We start from the raw sequence: 24401 nt of genomic DNA, 5'->3' as shown, positions 1-24401 counted from the left end.
GCGCTGACCAGTACGAATACATTTACTCACAAAGTAAACCGCCCCGAAACTTCCATGGCCAATTTCATGCAAGTCAGAAAAGAGCTCCACTGGATCCTCTTTAAAGAACAGGTCAGCTGCCTCCGGGTCCTTCGGAGCTCCTTTCCGTGACGACGACGGCATTATGACCTAAACACAGCCTGCGATGTCATCAACGAGAGTGGCGTTGACAATCAGTACCTGCACATGCAAAAAAAAAAAAAAGACATGAAATAATAAATAAATAAATGTACATTGTTAGTTTGAACAGTCCTTGTAGATGAAACTCATTCTAACATTCACATGTCTCAGATTTCTTTTCTACTTCTATAGTACAATCAAGGGTTAAAGGTGCAGTGACACAAAGTCATTTTAGAAGTCCCTTATAAAACACATGCCAGGGTCAATAGCTGTCAAATGTATACAATAAACCAAATAATAAGCCCAGTACTTCCTGCAATTCATGTGTTTTGTTCTGTGATAATCCTGCACTGTAATAGCCAGGCGTATTGTCATTCATTAACCACAAACAAGCACTGGGTGAAGCATGTGTCCTCATCACCTGCGCGCGGTTCAAGCACGTCCACACAGGCTCCTGAAGCTCCACAAGTGGCTCACAGCGTTTTACACCTGGTCTCTGAGCTGCCCACGGGCTAAAAGCAGTGCATGACGACTAAGAAATGCAGGCAGGAGTAGCTAGAAGGCAAGACTGCGAGCGACAGCAGGAACAATGACACACAACTTTTTAAAGCAACAGTCACCACCTTTTGTGTTTAGGCTTCCTTTCGTTACATTTCTCAATTCATCCCTGGTCTTAAAATGGCAAGACAGTACAACTGTACTGGCAAGCCAGTACAACACCACAGTCTTTCAGAATTTCAGTTCAAACAATACCATTAAGAACAAATCCCTTAATTCCTGTGAATGGATTGTGCCACACACTGTACCACGCTCCCCAGATAGCAGGACAGGTCCAGGAAACCACAGCAGACCCGTCCTGTCAGAACACATGGAAGCACGTCTCTACTGCTGAAATGAAGTGTGCCAGTACCAGCAGATATCACAGCACTCCGTTTGTTCACCAAATTGCGCTCGTCAAAACGGCGAGTGGAAGTTCACAGGTATGGTGTGCGATGCATGCCTAATACATTTTAGATGTAGAAGGAAATCTGAGCTCTTCGGGTTTGTATTTCTGTAGCATGTTATCAGTATAACAAAAACATTGTTAGGACAAAAGAAGTGCTAAACTAAGCCCTTGATTAAATCAATAATATGGCACCGCCAGAGCAGTTACAGTCTCCCTCTTTATAACGCTACAGTTACAAGAACGTGCTAGCTGTGTTCTGCCTTATAACAAGTATGGGGCAAATAGGAGTCACGAGTGTGCCTCTTTATATTCTGTAGTACAAAGGGTCTCCTTATAAAGGAGGAGCTCTGTATAATGTGTACTTTTAGGAGCACCGTGAACTGTGACTTAATTCAGGGTTACGTGGTAAACAGACAGCAATCATTACGCTTATCAAGGCACTAGCTGAACACAGAGTACACAAACTGTACCTTTAAAAATGTGCCGTAAAATTCACTTTTCAGGTCAAGCGTGTCGCCGTCTCATTTTAGCATTTCATTTCTGATCGTCTTCTGCGTGGTTAAAAGGCCTGTGGAAATAAGGAAAGACTTTTTATATATACTCCGACATAAGATTCCAATATTTCATACTGCAGGAACCAAACTGATACAAAAAAAAAAAAAATACAAATACTGAAAGTTGCACCTTGTGGACTGTGTTGTTATGGCATGTTTTACAGGGGTATAACCCTCACAAACTAAGAGCAGAAGACAAACATTTCAGCCTGCATTGCCAGCATAGCCAGCATAACATACATTTCAATGCAACAGCTTGTGTAACAGCCAGTCATCCCAACTATTTGAATAAGCAGATGATGATGATGATGATGATGATGGGGCAAATCAAAACGCATCCACAGATGACTAAATCCAGACAGCAATGCAGAATCTGCCAGCATGAACGCTACTGGAAATTCTTGGCAGGAACATAAAAGGGTGTGGCTGTGTTTATCACTTAACCTTCAAAAGAAAAACTCTGTTCCACGGATTTACGGTTTTGAGTGGTCCCTTTAAACGGGAAGCCTTTTAAAATTTCCATTAATCCGAACCACCGCTGTCCACACACACGCGCACGCACACACCACTGTTATACTTCACAGAACACTCAATCATTCCTGTTCCTTGATATAAAACAAACTCCAGTCACCCCCACCCAAGAGAGCTCAGTGTTCTCCACCCTGTGGCTTGTGCGGACCGAGATTTCACTTTCCTTCTTAGTTGGTATACAGATACATTTTCATGAGCTGTGCATAACTACAGAAAAAGCTTAGAAGCAGCTACGGTATGCATTGTATGTAACGAACACAGAGGCAACATTTTTTGTTTTGTTGTATAATTATACAACTGCACTGGCGTCGCTGGAAAGATTTCAGAATTCAGAATTCAGAATTCAGAATTCAGAATTCAGAACCGTCCTGCTGTTTGGAACTCGTTTCAACATCAGTGTCTGCTGTTCACCCGCCTGCTGACAGAACAGAGCGCGCAGCCTTCCCCACCACGGCTGTTTCACTTTAAACAGAATAGCAGCACATTCCGAAACAGCCACTCTGACAACTGCAGCTCGCAAACAAAAACGGAACACATCCTAGCTTGAATAAAAAACAGAATATCCACTTGGCACGTCCTCAAGAGCGTTACAGCACGTAGCATTTTTACTACTGAACCTCAATCCCGGGTTTAACGATCTATATCATGTTACCGCACTTCAGAGACCAATTCTGCTAATGCGGCAGCTGCTAATTATAGGAAGACATTCAAACATTTGCCAAACCTGGATTCGAAAGCGGTTTACATACAACGTGCACGGGGGCGCTGCTCATTTTAATGTAAATGAGACATTAATTACACGTTACTGTGCAGAGACAGCACGTTGTAATCAAACCCTGTGACGTACGTACACAGCAAAAACGTTTCAGAAGAGGCTGAAAATCAGACAGGCGACACACCAGTGATCCCTAAATGATACTCATTTCTATCTGAATTTTACAATGCACCAGTTTCTTATTATGGGTGGAGAGGTTACACTGGGTCAGAATCCACTCACAATGAGACACCAGGCTGTGAAGATTTAAATACCAGGTTCATTACTGCCAGCAGGGAAAAAAAGTGGGCATATTCTGGCACACACGCTGATTTTATTGAGCCACACTCTGGTAATCAGAATGAAGATGTGATTTGTACGGTAATGCATGATAATGTATTTAAATGAGGACCCCCACTCTGAACGAGAAGCTTTATTCACACCATGTTTAAAGGGTGATGATCGCAGTGTGCACCTTAAAGCGATAATTCATTAGTTTGGAAACCAGGCTTTAATCACAGATAGGTGCACTATTTAAACCTGTTTATCTGGGATGAAATCTATCTGGCAGCATGGAGGCATTACTTGCATTAAAGTTTTCACATAGAGCAGTGACACTTGCCTGTAAATAACAGGTTATATTAAAAGGTGAATAAACGTGAATGAATGTTATAATTGTATTTTATAGTTCATTACCTTGGTACAAATAACAGAGTGTTAAATAAAACACCGGACCAAACAAGGTATTATAATTTAAAACAACCTCCTTCACTAGAATTTCTAACTCCTCCGCGTACACTTTTAGTTTGTGTTGCCTCTTTCTGTCTCCCGCGGAGGGCTGCGTCTGTTGATCGCTCATGGCCCGGCAATGGAAGCCACCTCAACCTTCAAAGTAAGCCACTGACCAAAAGATACGCCTGGACTGCTGGGGCTTTTGAGATCCCGGTGGTCAAGGGGAAGCCTTGGACATGATCGTGCTCACAGTATAGGCAGGGTGCACGCTATGGCATGCGTTCTCTGTTAGTAAATGGGGCAGTACATTTAGATTTATGGTGCACGTTACAGCTACATTGAGTGTCCTTTTGTAAATGAGGCTCTTTGTGTGTTAATATTGTAAAATGCATAGTAAAATAAAAAACAGACACAGCCAACGGTCGTAATGGGTTCACTGATCTTAATCTTCATCTCATAGTAATTTATACAACTGCTGTGGTGCTTAAAGTTTCCACGTACTTTAAAATGGAAATCTATGGAAATCCTCTGCAGGCTGGCCTTTGGAAACGGCACACACCACAGCACTCTGGAAACAGAAAAAGAAGTTAAGAGAATAGTCAATGCAATTGAAACTCAGAACCAAGGCAGATTTACTAAATCCTGGAGGGTTTGAAGCGACCCAGAACATGCTATTAATACAAATCATCCTTTCTAAAATATGAGATAATTAGTTTAATGGTAATCAAGGCTGCAAAGCAGACGCACTGTCAGTGGCTCTAGGATTTTTGTTGTTTATAACACAGTACAATTGTTAAGCTCCTTAATTTACAGTAAGACCTGTAAGACCTCTCCTGCATTCCTCTTTTTTGACAGGCTGCTATTAAAATAGTTACACTACTCACTTGGGGCCTCGGTTAACCCCAATAACAATGGGTCTGCCTCACAGAGAACAGAAAGAGATAAAACAAACCACTGCAAGCCATGCTGCGATTTCTTTTAAACTGCAATATGCTGCCCAAGCCAAGAGGTGCCACCAACAATCGACCCGGTAGAAACCAGCAAACTGAATCTGCACCCGAAACCCATATGGAACCCTGTGTATCCCGTACCCTATAGCTTACTTCCACCTCCCAATGAAATCTGCCACCAGAAAACACCTCGACTTGGAACTACAGCTGCTCTGTTCACCGTCACAATCACTGCTCACCAAATGTTTGAAACACAAAGCTGTGTAAGATCACGCGTCGCACACTGTGGTCGTGAATAGACTTGTGATCGCATCTCGTTTCCCCCAGGAAAACACCAATCAAACAACTCTGCAACGTTCTGAGCTTGTGGATGGAAACCTGTCCCACCAATCAAACAACTCTGCAATGTTCTGAGCTTGTGGATGGAAACCTGTCCCACCAATCAAACAACTCTGCAACGTTCTGAGCTTGTGGATGGAAACCTGTCCCACCAATCAAACAACTCTGCAATGTTCTGAGCTTGTGGATGGAAACCTGTCCCACCAATCAAACAACTCTGCAACGTTCTGAGCTTGTGGATGGAATCCTGTCCCACCAATCAAACAACTCTGCAACGTTCTGAGCTTGTGGATGGAAACCTGTCCCACCAATCAAACAACTCTGCAACGTTCTGAGCTTGTGGATGGAAACCTGTCCCACCAATCAAACAACTCTGCAACGTTCTGAGCTTGTGGATGGAAACCTGTCCCACCAATCAAACAACTCTGCAACGTTCTGAGCTTGTGGATGGAAACCTGTCCCACCAATCAAACAACTCTGCAACGTTCTGAGCTTGTGGATGGAAACCTGTCCCACCAATCAAACAACTCTGCAACGTTCTGAGCTTGTGGATGGAAACCTGTCCCACCAATCAAACAACTCTGCAACGTTCTGAGCTTGTGGATGGAAACCTGTCCCACCAATCAAACAACTCTGCAACGTTCTGAGCTTGTGGATGGAAACCTGTCCCACCAATCAAACAACTCTGCAACGTTCTGAGCTTGTGGATGGAAACCTGTCCCACCAATCAAACAACTCTGCAACGTTCTGAGCTTGTGGATGGAAACCTGTCCCACCAATCAAACAACTCTGCAACGTTCTGAGCTTGTGGATGGAAACCTGTCCCTGTTGCCAAGACAGGTATTCCAATAGAGTCGAGGATTACTTAAAATAGGAGCCTGTGGTACAGGTAATCTCTTGATCCTTGTGCAAGCTTCATTTTGCAACAGGAAACCACATCTAACCATGGTCCCCTGCAAAAGGTTATTGTCTGGTAATTGGTAGCACTTCGCTGAACCTGATAACTCCTCAAGATATAGAACGTGGAGGATTCTGTTTGCAGTTGCTTATATACTATCACAGGGATGGGTAGCAGTAGGCAGTTTAATCCATTTGCACAGCAGTTACTGTGAGTTTAATTAGACACCCCTGAGTGGCTAATCAAGCTCGTAGAAACCTGGAATGGGTGAAAGTGCTGTGCAATAGGAGTCTTATTTTAATCCCTGCTTCCTACAGTAATTATCTAAAGAGTGGTGGGATTCAGTTTGCCGTACATAGTGCAGTATGGCATGTTGCTTCTGAAATGATCAGAAACAAAACGCTCTTCCTATTCCTTTCTCTCCCTATTGTGAGCCTGGGAAATACAGAGAGAGAGAGAGAGAGGGGGATGAGAGAGAGAGAGAGAGAGTCCGTAACAACACTTCCTAATTTAAATAAAACATAACTCTCTGATAAATAATGAATGCATCTAAAATAACACGACGAAGTAGCTACAGTCCACTTAATGCTTGAGCACAGCTTTCACGCCTTTGCTCTACAACCTCGAACATTCCTGTGGGGAAGTGAAGAGATTAAAATCGCTACACTGAAGTGAGCAAGGTGCTGCAGTGGTATCTCTGTGGCCTCAGTTTAAACTGATGCGCTGTCAGATAGCAGACCTCACACAACAGTGATCATTGCAGAGTCAGGTCAAACGTCCTCCATAAAAGCGTGATCAATGGGGTAAGCGTGCTCATGGCATGAACCATCTGTCTGAGCATACTGAACGATGGCTTCCAAAGTAAAGTAGGCACACAGTTTATCATCAAGTCACAGTTTAAACTGGACTTGTGCAGCCAGCTCGTCTCAGCAGCTTATGTCTTTTTAAGTAATCAAGCGTTCCAGAAGAGCCTCTTGAGATTTGTCCGGGATACTTAGAGAGCGTTTTCACGAATTCTGCATCTTCAGGATAAGATGCAGTGTGGTATTCGTCATGGCACTGCTGTTGGCTTCTTCAGTAACACCCCTCAAAAAACATTCTTTTAAATCTCTCCCCTTGACCCTTTCAGGTTTTTCATCCGACGTTTGAAACATGTGAACTGGCTCTGAAGAGCTGATCGACAGGGCTTTCCGATTTAAAAAGTGCTGCAGCTGGTATTGTGGGGTTTCATGACAATAGAGGGAGAACAGGAAAACCAGTCGGTGTCTGATCCAGGCATAAAAATAGCTCTGGCTTTTGACGATTAGTTTTTTCTCTCTAGTTACTGTAGTGTAAACACTGTCTTCAAACACCCAATGTGCCTGTGTGTTTTAGGGTGGGTGCAGTAGGTATTCAGTAGAGTATAGTATCAGCTGTTTACTGCACACAGAGGTCAGCTTTAAGAAAATGAAACATTTGATTAACTTGTTAGCACACCAGTCTCCTTTACTGGGGTGATCTCATTTAAAAGCACAGAATCTGTTTTTCTTTTAAAATGTTCCCTGTGCTTTAGATTGTACTACGTAACCTAGCGGGCTATTCCATGAACTTATAACAAGTGCTTCCTGCCTTCTGTTCGAAACTTCATTTTACTCAGCTTCCAGTTATACCCCCTGGGGTCTGGGGTTAACTTGAGCTAATGATTTCAATAAGATAAACACAGAACACCTTCATGTGTCAGTGGAAGACTGGAAAAATGATTCTCACAACTGTGCTGCACATTTGTTTTCTGAACTCTTGTAACAGAATTAAGTGTTCCTGCTTGTTTCAATGCCAGCAATGAGGGAAGCGATGTCTAGAAACATTACGACAGGTTTGAAGTGTCTTCGGGTGCTTTACTTACAAAGACAGCAACAAGAGTCGGATTGAAAATCGTGGCTTTAATAAAAAATAATAAGCAATATCGGTAATATTTATAAATGCACTTATTTTAGATCAACATTAAATTTATGTTTAAATGCCAGGTTTAGCTGCCACTTGGTGATTTTCTTTGGGGAGTGGGGAAAATGGGCAGGCAATACTTAGCCACGCAGAATGAATTCCTCTGTGCTGTACAGTAGCCGTTGCGTTTCCACTCCCTTAACCCTGAGCTGACCGCTCGCAGCAGGAAGCATGCTAAACTGACGCTACAGCTGATCCTGTACAGCTGTGTGCTGGCTGGCCTCTCAATAGGAATGTTTTGTATACAGTAAATAAGGGTTTCTAGGGGAGCATGAATTCATTGCTGTTGACTGGAAAATATCAGACATTAGAAAAACATACATCACGTGTAGCTTCTGAATGCTGCTGGTTATTTCAAGTTTATTAAGCCACAGTAAAACAGTGCACTGCCACCTCCGAGTGCACAGCACATTGAGGTTCTGAAATACACTGGTAATTCAAAGTGCTATGCAATAGGAGTCTTATTTCCATCCCTGAATATGTATGTTAAAGGGGTGTTGTGCAGTACAAAAAGGAGAGTAGACTGAATAAATGAAATACTGAAGAACGACTTCCCTCCTTCTCGTTGTCTCTGCCATGCAGACGATCCCTCGTTAATTATCCTGTACAGAACAACGCGTGCGTTTGGGAATTGCATTTTGTTCCACATTCTTTCTCTAATTGAGGCTTACAGTTGTCACTGCATTACAGCAAATAGCTTCCACTGGTTTTGTGAACCCAAGGAATTCTCTTCTTGTATGTACAGTAACAGAGCAGCATACCTGGCTGACACTGCCAACCGGCACACCTCGTGCCTGTGAATACATTACCATTTACAGCCACTACACGGGTGAGTAATTCACCTAATGGCTGGATCACATGGTGCAATTCAGATTTATGAGTTTACTCATCCCACACTGATGATGAACAACAGTTTCCATGCTTAAAAACAATTATACAATGGAAAATGTTATTATAGAGGTCTCAATGTATGCAGCTGTCCTGAGAGACAGACACAGAGAGAGAGAGAGAGAGAGAGACAGACACAGGCAGAGAGAGAGAGACAGACAGACAGACAGACTTGCTGTTTTCAGCTCAATCCTGGATATTGATGTCCACAGTCCATACACAGAAGGTGCTCTTAAATGAACTGGTGCCAAACGCTGGGTGGATCTGGTCTTCAGGGAATATTTATTGCAAAACATTATTTATTACTCTTTTTTAAAATGTGTTGTAAAAACCATATCAGTAATAGATCAATAAACCGCCACGACAAACTGTACATAAGTTAGTAGTCGATTGAAAAACAATGAGCCTTTTGTATTTGTGGTAATCCAGGTCTGTTTTACTGTAACTTGCATGTCTTATTGAGGTGTGGAAAGGTGCAGTGCTCCTAGCTGGCAGGCTTTAGTAAACAGTGGAAACTGCATTCATTATAATACTCCTCTTCAGGAACAGCTTTATTAAATTCATGGTACCGCAAAGCTACAGCATTACGAAAACAAACAAACAAAAAAAAAAGTCTACTCTAAAAATATGAGTTGTTACTAGCAGCTGCCCTATTTGGCAATAGTATACTCTGAAACAGGAAATGTCCTTTTAATAAGAATTTAACAAGCCTTACCACCAAATATAGAATTGATAAAGGATAACATTGGCTAAAAAAATATAAATCTGCATACAGAGCGCTCCACTTGAACTGCTGGAGTTACAGTTCAGTAACAGGTAAAGTATGGAGAACCAGAAGAGTGTATTAACAAACTGACAGCTACAACCAAACATCAAGTCTATAAACATATAGCCCATACTGTAAAACAGCGATGGAAATAAGACTCCTATTGCATAGCGCTTCCACCCATTCCAGGTTTTACTATGAGCTTGGTTAGCCACAGCACACCTACAATCTGGTGAACTGTAACTCAATGAATGTGTCACAGGGTTTGCAGTGCACCTGTCTGTCTGTCTGAGGGATAAAGGAGTCTATCTAGTCACATAAAACAGGCAATAGGAAGTGTGTATTCATGGTCAGAGCGAAGACCACCCAGCTGCTGTTTATCGACCAGCCCCGTGTCTCCTGTCTGGAACTTCCACTCAAAAGGAAGCACACATGCTTCACAGCTCTGCGTGTACGAAAGGACAGGCCGACAGGCGCCCCCTTACATCCCCGCATTCTGATACCGTCCGCTGCTCCTGCTACTGGCCGTCCCAACCAAGCTTCATCCCAATCAGATAAGCACGTCGTCTAGTTACAGTGGTGTTTAGAAATGTCACTTTCTGGCTCACACATAGAAAAATAGTGACATGCTGCAAGTGAAAGTCTGGAAACAAAACTCCCATTGCATAGCAGTGTGATCCATTCCTGGTTTCACTAGGAGTTTACCAAGACCCACCTGAGCTTGTCACCCAGGCTGGGTGAAACTGCTATGCAACACGAATCACATTTCCCATCCCTGCGGCAGCTTTCAGTTTGCATTGAAATAAATTAACAAGTTTACTGTTTATCCTCTCTGGGTTTAACAGTGTCCTCCCGCTCGCCATAACCCAGAACACATCAGAAACCAGCAGAACGTGGAGATGCAAGGGTGGCACACTGTCCATGCACTCCACACCTGCACAGGGTTCTTCACTGTATGTATGATTATTAATCTCAATGTGCTTCAAAAACTGGAGCGTCCCACACAACATCACCAAATATACTGTTTACAAGTAAACTGCGTTACTGTCAAAATCCCTCCAGCTGCCCTGCCATCACACACCCCAAAACAATACCAGCAAGACCACTTTGTTTTACTGTTATAACCCAGCACAGTACTCCTGTGTACGGCTAGATTAGTTCAAGTGACCATATGAGTAGCACAGTGAATTCATTCAGACGAGATAATGGATTTTTTTTGCAGCAGTAATGGCTCTGTAAAAGTTAAATATTAATGTTCATGTCCTTATCCTAGATTACACTCAGTTTATAATAAATTAAGACAAGTCTTACTTTTAGTATCCTAGCATCCTGTTTGGTCCCCCTCCCCACGCCCCACGCACTGGTCCTTCAATAGCATAATAATTTACTGATATTGTAATAAATACATTGTTAATATTTTTAAAATAAAGTACATTACAATATACAAGTCTGACGTAAAACGAAAATTGTAATTTAAATAAATTTTAAAGGCCGACTAGTCTAAAATACTAATTAAAAGCTTGTTGCTTTCAACCAAATGAACGCAGTTTAGTTTCATATTTACTGCATTCCTTATAAAAAATATCTTTTTAACTTTTTAAATCGAATAAAAACCAAGCGTGTATTTTACCGGGCAGGCATGGTATTTGCTTATGTCAGTAACGTACAGCCTCTCACACACATATTGGAGAGTGAAATCTTCACGGTTCAGAGTCTCTTTCTCCACTTGTGTTAAGGAATGTCGTAACCAAGTATGAAGAAGATCTCTCCAGCCACACGTCTCCACCTACCGTCACCGGGGACATGCAACCCCCCCGAGGGAGCTCACTAAACCACAAGCTCTCAAAAGTTACATTACTATCACTCGTGTAGTCTTACTCGTATAACACCGCGCCCCATTAGCAGATCACTACTGTGTAAAGTGTTTAAGAACTTCATCCGAAGAAACGCAGCGTTAGAGAAGCGGTATACTGACTGTCGTATCTTAGCTTTGCTAACCAGGAAAAGCCCCTTCTCTCCTGACACACCTTGCTTGAACACGGGCTGCGTGTGAAAACTTCACACACGGCACCACCTCGTGAATGGACTACACTTACCTTTAACAAGAAGATTAAACTACAGTCGGTCTATTAAATCGCATTTTAAATGTTCTGTATTTATTTTAGCTGTAAAACCCACCCGTCTCAGTTACACCAGTATGTAATTCCCCACGCTTAATCTAAAAAATAACACGACAGAGTACGTATGTAAACTACGCAACAGTTATAAAACCTGCCGCATTAAATGCAAGTACTTCATAAACTTTTATTTACCCGTTACTTCAAGTCGGATGCGTCAAGAATTAATACCCTCCGATTTTAATTTGTTTTCAGACCCTTAGTAAATAACGTGAGCCGGTTCCGCACTAAGCACCTTGTCGCCTGTCTTCAGTATTATATTAAAAACTCAAAAGCTATACATATTTTTATGAGACTTCGATACAAAAAGGACAAACTCGAGCCTAGTGCTACGGTGTGTTATAACTTGCTAGACCAAAAAAAGCTACATTCGTGCTGAATGTAGCCTCGGCAGTGTCGTTGTTCTTGTAACATTTATTTTTCCTATCCACCGTTCAGCCAGTTTAAATTCAAATTCAACACGTCGTGAAAATAGACGGCGTGCTAAACTTCTTAAACTTACATAAACACCTTCTTAATAATAATAATAATAATAATAATAAGGCGTTGTTAACATTTACCAACTGACCGGTCAGGTTAGGGTCACTTCTCTGAAAAGTCCAGGTTTTTATAAAATAAAATAAAACGCACAAAGTTCCCCTCCGTGGGTGTCAGTCGTTGTTTCTCTTTTAAAAGACAGCAGTTTGACTTCCTGAATCAATGAATCCGTCTTCCGCGGCCCAAAAAAAATAAAAAAAACCCGTGGTGACAGCTAGCAAGCGAGGAAGCGGACAGTGCACCGTGCATTACACTAGCCAGGCGGATTTAAGAAGAGTTGAATTAAAACAACACGACCCAAACCTTGCTCCTCGGGATCCGGTGTGGTCGAGTCTCGGGTATTCCACGCAGAAACGCGGTGTGACCGTCTCCCCACGCACGCACTTCACGCACTGTCACTCCGTCCCGCCTGCGTTCTCGTTGCAACAACACGATCAATGCAGACTGCTCGTTTCTTCTCTATTCCTCTCGACTCTCTCTCAGAGGTGCGGTTCTATCTGCAGGGTGAGTCAATCGAGCACAGAGCCCATCAACGCGTGCCGAGGGTGCAATGCATGAAGAGGGGACCGTCTGTCGATCATTTCTCTGGAGCGAGTCTTAAGTATTAATAATGTGAGGGCAAAGGGATGTGGTTGTGGAATCTGATCATATTTTATTTTTGAATGACACGGAAGATGCTATTTATAGAATTTTACAACACACTCGCCCCCTGCACACAGTCCACAAATAAATCCACGCAATAGTGGCTGAATTGTATTTGCTACCGGTATGCTTTCCAGCGCCCCTACTTGAGCAGCTAAACGTGCCACATAACCCATGCATGAATAATACGTTTGTAAAAATAAAGTTAGCACGTTTATCCGATGTTAATAAACAGTGCGCTGGTTATTATTGAATCGCGTAGTACTGCTTGTGAGTCCATAAGGAAGTATTTCAGTAATAGTTGAAATGTCAAGGTTCAAATTGCATCCCTGGGGATTCCCTACCGATACCTAATGTGTTTCGCAATGTTTAATAATGTCGACAGGAGCCCGGGGCATAGTTCATCTGTGTTTGCTTGGTTGCCCTTTCCCTGTCAAAATAACTTGTTTTCCCTTTGAATCTCAATCATTACACTAAAGGGCAGGCACAGATCCAATGGATCCAACAGCTTAGAATGAAATGCGCCAGTTAACGTTTCAATTCAACGCTACAGCTGTTGTCTACATTGAGCGTACTGTGCCCACACCCGCTCTAGCAGAAAAAGGGACTGCACGCTGATTGGCTAAATCTGGCGATACTATACTGCTGCCCCGCTGTATAATAAAGCAGGTTGGGTGAGTTCTGCAGCTTTAACAGGAAGTGAAAAAAAAAACCATATGGAATGTACACGAAATTGTATTATTATGGATCACTCACCTTCTAGAGCTCTGAGCTTACTGTAGTGCAGCAGCGTGCGTGTCATTATTTGTTTCATTTTTATTGTAGAAAGCTGTCACGTTGTTTGTATTTGTTTAGTATTTTTCTTCTGGCTAACCAGGTAGATAAATAAAGCCGAATAGCGACATTAGAATACTGTACAGGTGACCTGCAAACCAGAGAGTGTATTCCGAAAGGAAGACCGTGTGCAGCAGCGCCACCTGCTGTTAAATGGAAGGGACTGGGGGAACATTACAGGGCTGTTTCAAACCAAGTCCCTGGACCTTCTTCTGATCAGACAGCGCGATGAATTAACACGTTCACGCGTGGAATATATGTATAGATTTAAAGAACTGGATAAATAAGTTTTGGACACATAATAATTTTAAGTATTTTTCATTGAAATATTTTTCTTTTTTTTCATTGCTTTATTCGAGTAAAAAATGGCATCCTCGTATGAGGTTATCATGCATTCGAGTATATTATTCTAACAACCTGCACCTGTCTCGAAACAAGGCGTTTAACCACAAGAACATCACTGAAAGAAACACACTTCGAACAGTTTCATGCCTGTTGCCCAAACACGTTTACCAAGTGCGCTTGGCGCACATGCTTTTGTAGTTCTTCCTTGTGCCGCCCAACACAAGAACTACATTTCCCAGAGGTCATCATTCCTGTTAGCCGCCTAGCAACCGGGAAAGCAACGAACCTACAGCAAACTTACAGGACAAGAGAATACATATAACTCCTTCTCGTTTGAATTCATGTGTTGCGTAGTCTTCTTAAATAAATAAGACATTGCTGAAAAGCACGGAATAATTAAAAACGTGAGCTTTATCTTAGCTCGAGTTCCAATCGGGGAAGGGCCATTGCTAGCGCCTGTGTGAATTTCGACTGAAACTTGATATTGCCGGCAATGTGCTACCAAAATTAGACATTTGTTGACTTTTTTTCCCGCCGTAAACAACCGATAAGTACCCAGCGTGCGATATAACAACTCGAACGACTGTCTGGTTTATAGTCAGGCAGATAGTTGGTGTCATCAGTGGTGAGCGGGGGGTCCTTCGTGTTGTGTGGAGGGGCTGTGATGTGAGTTCCAATTACAAAACCTGGTACGGATTGTTTACATTTCACCTGGGGGTTTTATTGTAAATAAATAAACATATCAATAAAACATGACCTCGACCCTGTTGTCGCCGGTGGTGGATTATTACAACGACGAGGAAGAGCTGGACAGCGTGGATGAAGACGATGATCGGAGTTACAGAGGGAGAGACTCCGAAGAAGGTAACCACAACACCACGGACACAAATACGAAACGTGCGCTTTGTGTATTCTGTACATCGGTTACAGGTGGCTTTTCAAGGTAGATTTCCCTTTATTTTGGGGGCCGATGTGAGTACGGGGAGTTTAAATGAAATGTAGTCTCGTATGTATTAGATAGTAGTCTTTCTAGGAACTAGGCAGCGTTATAAACATAAACAGCACCGGATAGCTACTGCAGTGCGCTATAAATACTACTAGAAAAAGCTGAAGCATTTCTAAATGCAGTCGTTAGAAACAGCATGCAGGAAACGCTAGTAAATAAACGGAATGTAATATTTGCCGCGTATTGTCTGTAGAAAAGTCGTTAAGAAGGTTGAGTTTGCGCTACACATCTTTAAATATCGCTTCAAAAGAAGCGTTAAGTTTACAGTCCGCTGCATTTGTTGTCTGTTTGTTTGGCAAAGGAAACTCACAAAGGAAATTTCAGCCCCGAGACGGAGGGGATTGACAGATGACAGCCCCAACTCGAAACAGCCAACCGTGCAAGCCGACAGCGTGCGTGTAATTGGTTTACGAGAACAGGAGCCTTTATCTTATTGGACCGAGCTGGCGTCAATTAAAATACTGTGCGCACTGTTCTGTAGGACGCAGCCCGAGAGAGCCGCACTAGCACTCCATTCACGACCTTTAAAATACATCTCCTTTGAATGGAGCCATGGCAACATAGAAATCGTGACAAACATCGAGGCCTGTTTATTTTACCTGCAAGGACGACAGAGCTTTGGACGACCATTTTTTCTTTTTTGCGTGGGCCTGAATTTAGGTCCAGTATCTATGCGTCTAAAGCGAACCGAATCAGTTTTCTGTTCGCTGCCTTTTAATATAAAAACTGTATATTTTGTTCACCACGTCTGGATTTGACTCTGAGTTGCATGAATAAAGGTACTATATATATATCATTATACATTGTTTTATGTTTCTACATTTGTACTAACCTGTAACGAATCGAAAACGAGCATGTGTGTGTGTCATTAAGGACATACATGGTTTTAAACGTGTGTTTTGTTGTCAGTATTGCAGTAAAATGTGCTGGGCTTGAAAAAGTCGGTTGCTTTTCAGAATACGTTGTATACTTGTTGACGGCAGTTTTCGTCTGTAACCCCAGGCAGTCAAAGCACTGTAATATTCTGATATGTTTATTTAAACGTGGCATGTTGCATATTAGAGTAATGACTAAGAAAAGGGGAAGCAGAGGTCAACTATTGCATTAAAATTGGATCCTGTACCGTGTATGTGTTAATAACGCTGTGTTTAAATGGTCATCAAGCTAGCGCTGTATGCAGCAGCCTGACACAGTTAATACAGTATATTTAAAGACAAAAAGTCCAAGAAAACTATTCTAAAGCAACCCATATTTCTGCAGTCTCATAAGTGACGTCACCTGCCGTGTAGAATGCCCGCTGTTCTGTAAGGGAAGAGAACAGCGTCATGGCTGGTGACGCTCACATGCTAATTAACAACGAAGGTAAATTGCATACGAGGTCTGCTTGTGCTGTAAAGCGGGCCAGGATGTTTGCTGTGTGTTCGTACCATCTCTTGTGTTTGTGGTTTTTAAGTGTTACATTGATTTATTTAAATGTGATGTATGAAGTGTGTGTGTTATTTAAATATGATGTATGAAGTGTGGGGGTGGGGGAGGGGAGTACTTCTGAAGTGATTGACAGGCTACAGCATGCATCATTTTATATTTACTGATATTCCGCTGGAGACATTAGACATCTGGCATTATTTTTGTACATTTGCATATAAAACCTTCCAGTAATGCCTCTATGACAATGTTAATTTGAAGGGCGCACATCAAGCATTATCATAGATGTTTGAATATCTTATTGAGACAAGCAAGGCAACAGCAGTGGAGGCTTCTGCTGTGGCATATAAAGCAGTGCAGAATACAAAGTCATGCAGTGCCTTGGAGGTTAAATAAAGTGTCTGTGCTCTGATGTGCGTGCGTCGGGTGTGCTTTTCATAGTACAAGCCAGTGTGTTCAGAGATGCAGTGGCAGGGGGGCACAGCGATTATCAGAATGAAAATGATCATTTGTTCTGAAAAGCAGGCGGCACAAGGTACCAACGGAGAATGCCGTTATTCAAATGCATTTTACATGCAGAAAGCACAGACTGAGATGGGGCTGCTTTTGTGAACACAAATCCTATTAGTTTGTGTCTGTTTGTTACTCCCCTTAAACTGGCATCTCCTCCTCAGAATCTCAATCTCAAGTAGACCTGACCTTATTGAAAACGTTCCCAGTGAACGTTATGGCTTGGGGTTCTCTCTCTTTCTTGGAGTTTTATTCTCCTTTTGAAATGTTTTATAAAAACACAATGAGATATAATTAAAAGCTTGAACAGCGTTTGAATTGGACGTGTTTTGAATTGACTCAATAAGCGGTTCTGTTTTTCATCTGGTCCTTTCTTCTTGTTTTTCTCCAGACACGGAGGATGCCAGTGAAACCGACCTGGCCAAGCAGGATGAAGATGATTATGTTGAAATTAAAGAGCAGTGAGTGGGATGGCTCTTGAGTTTCAAGGTCTTGTGTTCCGGTTCAGATAACAGACTCGTCTGTGTATTTTTAGTTGCTCCCTAGGCAAGCACTTCTAAATGCCAGAGCAGGCTTCAAGACTGACTGTGCAAGTAGGCCAGACTGTGTCTGTGTGTGTTGCTGCCCTCTACTGAGCAGTAGTAAGGTAGACTGATCTAGATTTTTAATTCTTTATCCAGCCTGATTTCAGCTACAGGAAAATCTACTCCCAGATGCTATTCATTATAAATGTAGGATTCTGCATGTCAGAATTCCTATCTAAATAACGTTTAAGAGCCATTAAATAGGACCTTTTGTGTATCAAGGTTATAAAAACACTCCATAGGAATCCCTTCAGTTCAGGCGGTGCCCATGTTTTTGACATGTTTCAGTAATAAGGGTTGTGTCTGAACCTGCTTCATTTATCAGTGACAGTCTGATATGCCCCTTGTTCGATACGGGGGTGGGAATGGTATTATGATCACTGCCCATTGCTTCTGTTTCTGTTTTCTTCTTTAGGATGTACCAGGACAAGCTGGCGTCTCTGAAAAGGCAGCTGGCACAACTGCAAGAAGGTAGGCATGGGACTGTAAGGCTGTACTGGCAGGAGTGACAGTGATGTGGCAACTGAGAGGGTTATATGAAGCAGTGTGATGGAAAGCATCCTTTGAGAGGGTTATATGAAGCAGTGTGATGGAAAGCATCCTTTGAGAGGGTTATATGAAGCAGTGTGATGGAAAGCATCCTTTGAGAGGGTTATATGAAGCAGTGTGATGGAAAGCATCCTTTGAGAGGGTTATATGAAGCAGTGTGATGGAAAGCATCCTTTGAGAGGGTTATATGAAGCAGTGTGATGGAAAGCATCCTTTGAGAGGGTTATATGAAGCAGTGTGATGGAAAGCATCCTTTGAGAGGGTTATATGAAGCAGTGTGATGGAAAGCATCCTTTGAGAGGGTTATATGAAGCAGTGTGATGGAAAGCATCCTTTGAGAGGGTTATATGAAGCAGTGTGATGGAAAGCATCCTTTGAGAGGGTTATATGAAGCAGTGTGATGGAAAGCATCCTTTGAGAGGGTTATATGAAGCAGTGTGATGGAAAGCATCCTTTGAGAGGGTTATATGAAGCAGTGTGATGGAAAGCATCCTTTGAGAGGGTTATATGAAGCAGTGTGATGGAAAGCATCCTTGAGGTATACTCCTGGTGTGATAAATCAGTGGACACTTTATATGTTGTAAAAATGACTTTGATCCAGCTTTCAAATCCTTTTACCTGCCACTGATCTCTGTCATTTCTGTTTAAAATAGTTAGTGCTTTGTTTTGTTGAGATGGTAAGCTGTAAGCCACACTGCTGAGTGCTTTGTTTTGTTGAGATGGTAAGCTGTAAGCCACACTGCTGAGTGCTTTGTTTTGTTGAGATGGTAAGCTGTAAGCACACGGTTGTCTTTCTCGTGCTCCTGTAATTCCTCACCTGTGGCTGTTTATCCAGGCACACTGCAGGAGTATCAGAAGCGAATGAAGAAACTGGACCAGCAGTACAAGGAGAGGCTGAGGAATGCAGGTACTGCCTTTCATTTTACAAGACTGCTGCTCACAAGGCTGCATCACAATATAACACTGAAGCCTTGAAACCAGTTAACTTTGACAGCAAGGCTTTTGGATATGCACATGATGTCTGTAAACCAGGCTTTGTGCGTTTTTTAAAAGAAAGTAATTTGTTCTTATTTGCTTTTCAGATCTTTTCTTGCAACTTGAGGTAAGATTCATTTCAGTAGACTCTTTCATTCGGAAATGGCATGCATTTAGGAAATGTGCATTTCCAGTATCGTCTTTAATCAAGGGGGCTTTTTAGTTCAGTTACAAACGCAGTTTGATTTGGCAGAGATACATTCAAATACTGTTCTTCCTGCTAGCAGTATACATTTTAAAAGTATAATGCGAGCGCTAGTCATTTTGGAAATGGAAGTTTTGCACAGAAACAGACCCAGCAGCAACAGAATGAGCATTGGTAAGCTTTAGGAAATGCTCTGCTAATTTATCTCTGTGCTTTCCAGTTGGGGGCGCTGTGGCTTAGCTTACTTGTGCGGCTCTGTGTTTGACGTGTCCCTCTTCGATGCAGACGGAGCAGGTAGAGAGGAACTACATCAAAGAAAAGAAAGCAGCGGTGAAAGAGTTTGAAGATAAGAAGATTGAACTGAAGGAGAACCTCATTGCAGAGCTGGAGGAGAAGAAGAAGATGATCGAGAATGAGAAGCTAACGATGGAGCTGACGGGAGGTATGGAGAAGCAGATCGGGGGGACAGAACAGTTTAGCAAAACATCAATCGCATTTTCACAGCCAACGCCAGCATGTTCTTTTTACTGTGGATAGTCTAATCTATTATAACCCAGCGTTTTCTTAAGTACTTTTTATGTTGGTGAACTGTCGGACCAAGACCAAGCTAATGAAACTAACGTCTGGTTTCACAGACTCAGATTAGCACTGGTCTTGACCAGCTTAATGTTACCTTAGGTAAGCAAGATCACAGCTAATCGGGGTCTGTGAAACCAGCCGTCTTCAGATTCGATGAAACCTTGCATGCTGGCCATGCAACCTCTCTATGGCTGTGATTGGTGAGCTTTGTCTTGGTGACGGCTGATCTGTTGAACACAAGAACTGCAAAGCAATTCGAACCACTGCAGGTTCTCCTGTTAGCTGTGCGTGTGGTGTGTCTAATGAAGCTCATGCTAAAGGCTGGAAATGGATCACTCAGCTCTGCAGTGGGAGTCCGTTATGTAGCTTACTTTTTCCTTTTTCTAGATTCCATGGAGGTAAAACCAATTATGACCCGGAAGCTGAGAAGGAGACCAAATGATCCAGTTCCCATTCCAGATAAAAGGCGGAAGCCTGCACCCGATATCCTTCTTGTGCATATTTATTCCCTATGTTCATCTCACTGCGGTGATCCCTGTTCATTTCCATTACCATGAGATGTGTGTGTGTGTGCTAATAACAGGCAGTAGATCCTACTTCCAGTAGAAGCAACACTTTCCCTTAACACTGAACACCTCAGCTGAACTACTTGCTAACAGATGAACAGATCATGGAAGACCTGCGGACGCTGAACAAAGTAAGACTGCTTGATCTTAAAATGCTGCGTCACTTTCAACACAAAACAGTATTTTCAGCAGAGTGGTCCCACGGGCATGCAGTATCTCTGCAGTGCCAAGAGCACACGTTTTATTGGCTTTGCTGACAGTCATTTGAAGTGTTCTTGTTTCAAAACTTGAACTGTTTTTCATAAAGCCTCAGATCTCAACACTTGTGTATTATTATTATTATTATTATTATTATTATTATTATTATTATAATTGCTATAATTTGGTCTTCCTTGTAATTTCTTTATATTTTATTAAGGAACGGTAAATAACTGAGTTTATCATGTAATAAAAACCATTAACATGTGTTCTTTTTGCATTCTCACAGTTAAAGTCACCTAAAAGGCCAGGTATGTGTGCTTTAGCCTAATATATTATTAGTTCTATCTTTTTTTTTTTTTTGTAGTTTTGTAATGATGACCTGTACTGTACATGACATGCAGGTCACTTTGTAATATTTAATTCTCCTTGTGTAGAAATCACAAACCTTACAGCCTAAACATGAAGTATTGGGCACAGTGAATTACTGAATTGTGTGTTATGATATTTAAAAAGCCCATACTGGAATGAATGACATTGCCTTTCCTTGGTCAGCGTCCCCCTCCTCGCCAGAGCATTTACCCACCACTCCGACAGAGTCCCCGGCACAGCGCTATGAAGCCCGGATCGAAGAAGGAAAGCTGTACTATGATAAAAGATGGTAAGTCTGGTGCGTTGAGCTTCCAGCGCTATTCGTGCTCGGACTCGAGGTGACTGTATAAAGACCTGTGTTCGAATCGTTCATGATGCCATCCATGGATCTCTTAACTGGATCGCTGTGCTTCACTGTTCATAAAGTTACAAGAACAAGACCAGCACTCGCTTCACATCTTTTAAAATAAAGATGACTATTTATTTCTTCATTTTAAATAGTGTTTTTTTTTTTAAACCACAGACACGCGAGCACAGCCACGTTGCAGCTAGATGCCTTCCTGGGCTAATAAAGCCAGGACAGTACAGCTGTGAGCATGGTAGTCGCATCTAAAAACCTCAGCTATCGCTATGATTCTCTGCGCATCTCTGAATTTGCTGTAGGTGCTTGTCGGTAGATTCTGTAAGCCATTCATTTGTAAAGGCAAGTCTGCCTGTCCATGAGTAGCTGCGGTTTGTTTCATCACACAGGTATCACAAGAGCCAAGCCATCTATCTGGAGTCCAAGGAGAACACAAAGATCAGCTGTGTGATCAGCTCAGTGGGGACAAATGAGGTTAGACTTCACATTATACCATCAGCTAGAAGTGAATTAGGAAGAGAGTCTGCATGACAGCATTCTCACACAGCAGCTGTTAAAGAGCAGGTCTTTGTATTAATTATAAATTACATTATGTATGTGTGTGTGTGTGTGATATATATATATATATATATATATATATATATATATATATATATATATATATATATATATATATATATATATATATATACTGAGCATCAAAAGAAACATCACTATTCTAACACATTTATTTTCGAAAAAATAAGGTATATAAATGATGGACATTGATGGACATTGACGAAATGTTTTTGGTTTCTTTTAAATCACTCGATCATTCATCCTTGACCATGACACGCTTGAGTGACTATGACTGAAGCACATGCACTTAATCACCTAATTAGTGAGACAGTTGATTGGACGCTGGATATGGAGTGATTTCAGCTGTTGAATTGCAAGCTTGAATAACAGCAATAAAGAAAATCACAGAAAAAAAAAAAAAATGCCACGTCTGTCAAGAGAGCAGCGCCTTCGTGCAATCGGCATGTTGGAGGCTGGATTAGGGCAGCGTTCTGTGGCTCGCCGTCTTGGGTGCTCACAACCAGCGATTTCAAACCTGGCGAGACGGTATAACCAGACACACTCGGTCAATGAACTGGGAGACCAAGAGTCACAACACCTGCCCAAGATCGACAGATCATTTTGCAGCATCTTCGTGATGTCAATTGTTAATCAGCACAATAAAAAGTCACGGCACCTGCTCTAAAACAGAGTTTGTCATTGTTCGATCACATCTAGTGAATTTTATCCAAATAAGTGATAAGTTTCATCTGATGCTCAAATATAAGTGATACGTTTCTTTTGATGCACAGTGTGTGTGTGTGTGTATGTAGACCTAATATTAAGTGCTTATCCTATAAAACCTTGTTTGCTTTCAGATTTGGGTGAGAAAGACGAGCGACAGCACTAAGATGCGGATTTATCTGGGGCAGCTACAGAGAGGAGTGTACGTGATCCGCCGGAGATCTGCGGCTTAGATTCCTTTCACCCGTCTGTTACTTTTTGGCTTTTCTTACTCTCGGACTATTTCTAGGACTACACGTGTGTCCCACCATGAGCCTGTTGCTCCCTCTCGCTGGCCGTTTCCGGGACTGACGGGCAGATATCCGAGCCTGTGCAGAAGGGGAGTGGAAGCTTTGGAAGATAAAATACCCTCCAATGTTATTGTGCCCTGACCTCGTCCTCCGTTCAGGCAACATCAATAGAATGTGGATTTGCTTCTGTAATCGTGGATGTCAGGAGCAGACTGGCTGGCTGTGTGTGTGTGTGTTGTTTTTTTTGTCGATTCAGAATAATGCTTCTCAGTCTACTTTTTTAAATAAAGCGATCATTACGACCGTATCAACCGTAGAGATGCTTTCTGACAACTGTGTGCTTTTATCCACCTCGATACAGCTGTTCATTCTAACAAGCGGCATCTTGCAAGTGTCCCAAAAAGGGTCATGTCTGGACAGAAATAGCCATGTGATGTGTTTTAATTTTTTCTTGGCAGAGCGTCATCCTTTCTTTCACTGCTGTTGTAATTTCCTGAGCTTGCCTTGAGAGCAGTTCCAAGCTTCTTGAAAGCTTGAACTCTTCTGTCTTTTTTGAGGCAGCTTTTGTGAAAAAATGCCCCAGTGATAAATAAGCGATACTTTCGTCGTGGGTGGGAGATTTGTTACCATTTGTAATTTTGTCTATTTAATACTGTTTACCATCACTATAAAACATCATACTTTACAGTTCGAGTGGGATGCTGTGATTTTTCTTCTTAACACAGCCCAGTGCCTGCATTTCATAAGGTTTGAAATACACCCCGCTTCGCAGTGGCATCGTTGGCAAGAAGATGTTACGAAATCAAAAGGTTGCCTGTGCCTAAAGAATATGAGACGCTGTGGCATGGCTTTGTTTTACAACCTCCACGTGTCATGCATTACCCATGTGCCAGCACTCAGCTACAGCAAAGTATAGCATTATATTGCACTTGGAAGTTATTAATACCACACCCTTTGATACTGCTGGGGTAAATTGCATGAATACCTCTCAAACAGAATGAACTCTGTAGCTCAGTTAGAACACAAGTTATTAGTAAGGAGTATTTTAAAACAATTGTTCTAGGTTACATTTTTGGCAAAACGCGATTTGATCTCAGGAACTCAGAAACATGCCCAAGAAATCATGATCATGGAATGAGACCGTTTCTGAAGACCAGCGAAGAGTACGCTGACTTTCATCTAACTCTGAAGAGGCGTGGTTCAGGCTGTTGATTTATATGCAGTGACCTCATATGGAATCTTCCGACACGATGACATGACATCACTGAAGCATGACTGCACTATTACCAAGACACCTATTTCCATGAAGATTGCTGCATTGTAATGTACCAGTTGCTTCAGTATTGTTTTGTTTTAATTGCTGTCCAGGCCTACACCCTATTTTCCAGGGAGTATCAAACACTGATTGCTAGAGGGGGAGGGAGTTTTCCAGGTAAAATGATTAGATCTATATGCTACCAATGAATAT

General features: G+C 42.1%; 2 protein-coding genes across 7 annotated transcripts in view; one reads left to right on the top strand and one right to left on the bottom strand.

Moving 5' to 3' along the window:
* The window catches only part of LOC117426274 (serine/threonine-protein kinase TAO3-like), a 38181-nt gene extending 25379 nt beyond the window's left edge, over window positions 1-12802 (bottom strand). Inside the window, exons 1-4 of one of the 6 annotated variants that reach the window (XM_059032891.1) lie at window positions 12515-12802; window positions 4178-4244; window positions 1576-1673; window positions 31-219 (exon numbers count right to left, since the gene is read on the bottom strand). In XM_059032891.1, the coding sequence (XP_058888874.1) occupies window positions 31-162 (132 nt within the window). In that variant the 5' untranslated portion in view covers window positions 163-219; window positions 1576-1673; window positions 4178-4244; window positions 12515-12802. Of the gene's footprint in view, window positions 1-30; window positions 220-1575; window positions 1674-4177; window positions 4245-12234; window positions 12494-12514 lie in introns of those variants that run through there. The other 5 variants (XM_059032894.1, XM_059032893.1, XM_059032892.1 and 2 more) reach the window with 5 other exon arrangements.
* A 1570-nt stretch (window positions 12803-14372) lies between these two features.
* On the top strand, window positions 14373-23620 carry LOC117427745 (sin3 histone deacetylase corepressor complex component SDS3). The gene is made up of 12 exons (XM_034901459.2): window positions 14373-14896; window positions 17365-17434; window positions 17973-18028; window positions 18942-19013; window positions 19189-19208; window positions 19572-19728; window positions 20253-20348; window positions 20501-20562; window positions 20919-20940; window positions 21185-21290; window positions 21752-21836; window positions 22778-23620. The coding sequence occupies exons 1-12, from the start codon at window positions 14785-14787 to the stop codon at window positions 22874-22876; spliced, it is 957 nt and encodes a 318-aa protein (XP_034757350.2). The 5' UTR covers window positions 14373-14784; the 3' UTR covers window positions 22877-23620.
* The last annotated feature ends 781 nt before the right edge of the window (window positions 23621-24401 follow it).

The sequence above is a fragment of the Acipenser ruthenus genome, chromosome 11 (genome assembly GCF_902713425.1).
Source record: "Acipenser ruthenus chromosome 11, fAciRut3.2 maternal haplotype, whole genome shotgun sequence".
Lineage (NCBI taxonomy): Eukaryota > Metazoa > Chordata > Actinopteri > Acipenseriformes > Acipenseridae > Acipenser > Acipenser ruthenus.
The sequence above is the reverse complement of the archived record's forward strand: the minus strand, read 5'-3'. Positions and strand labels throughout refer to the sequence as shown.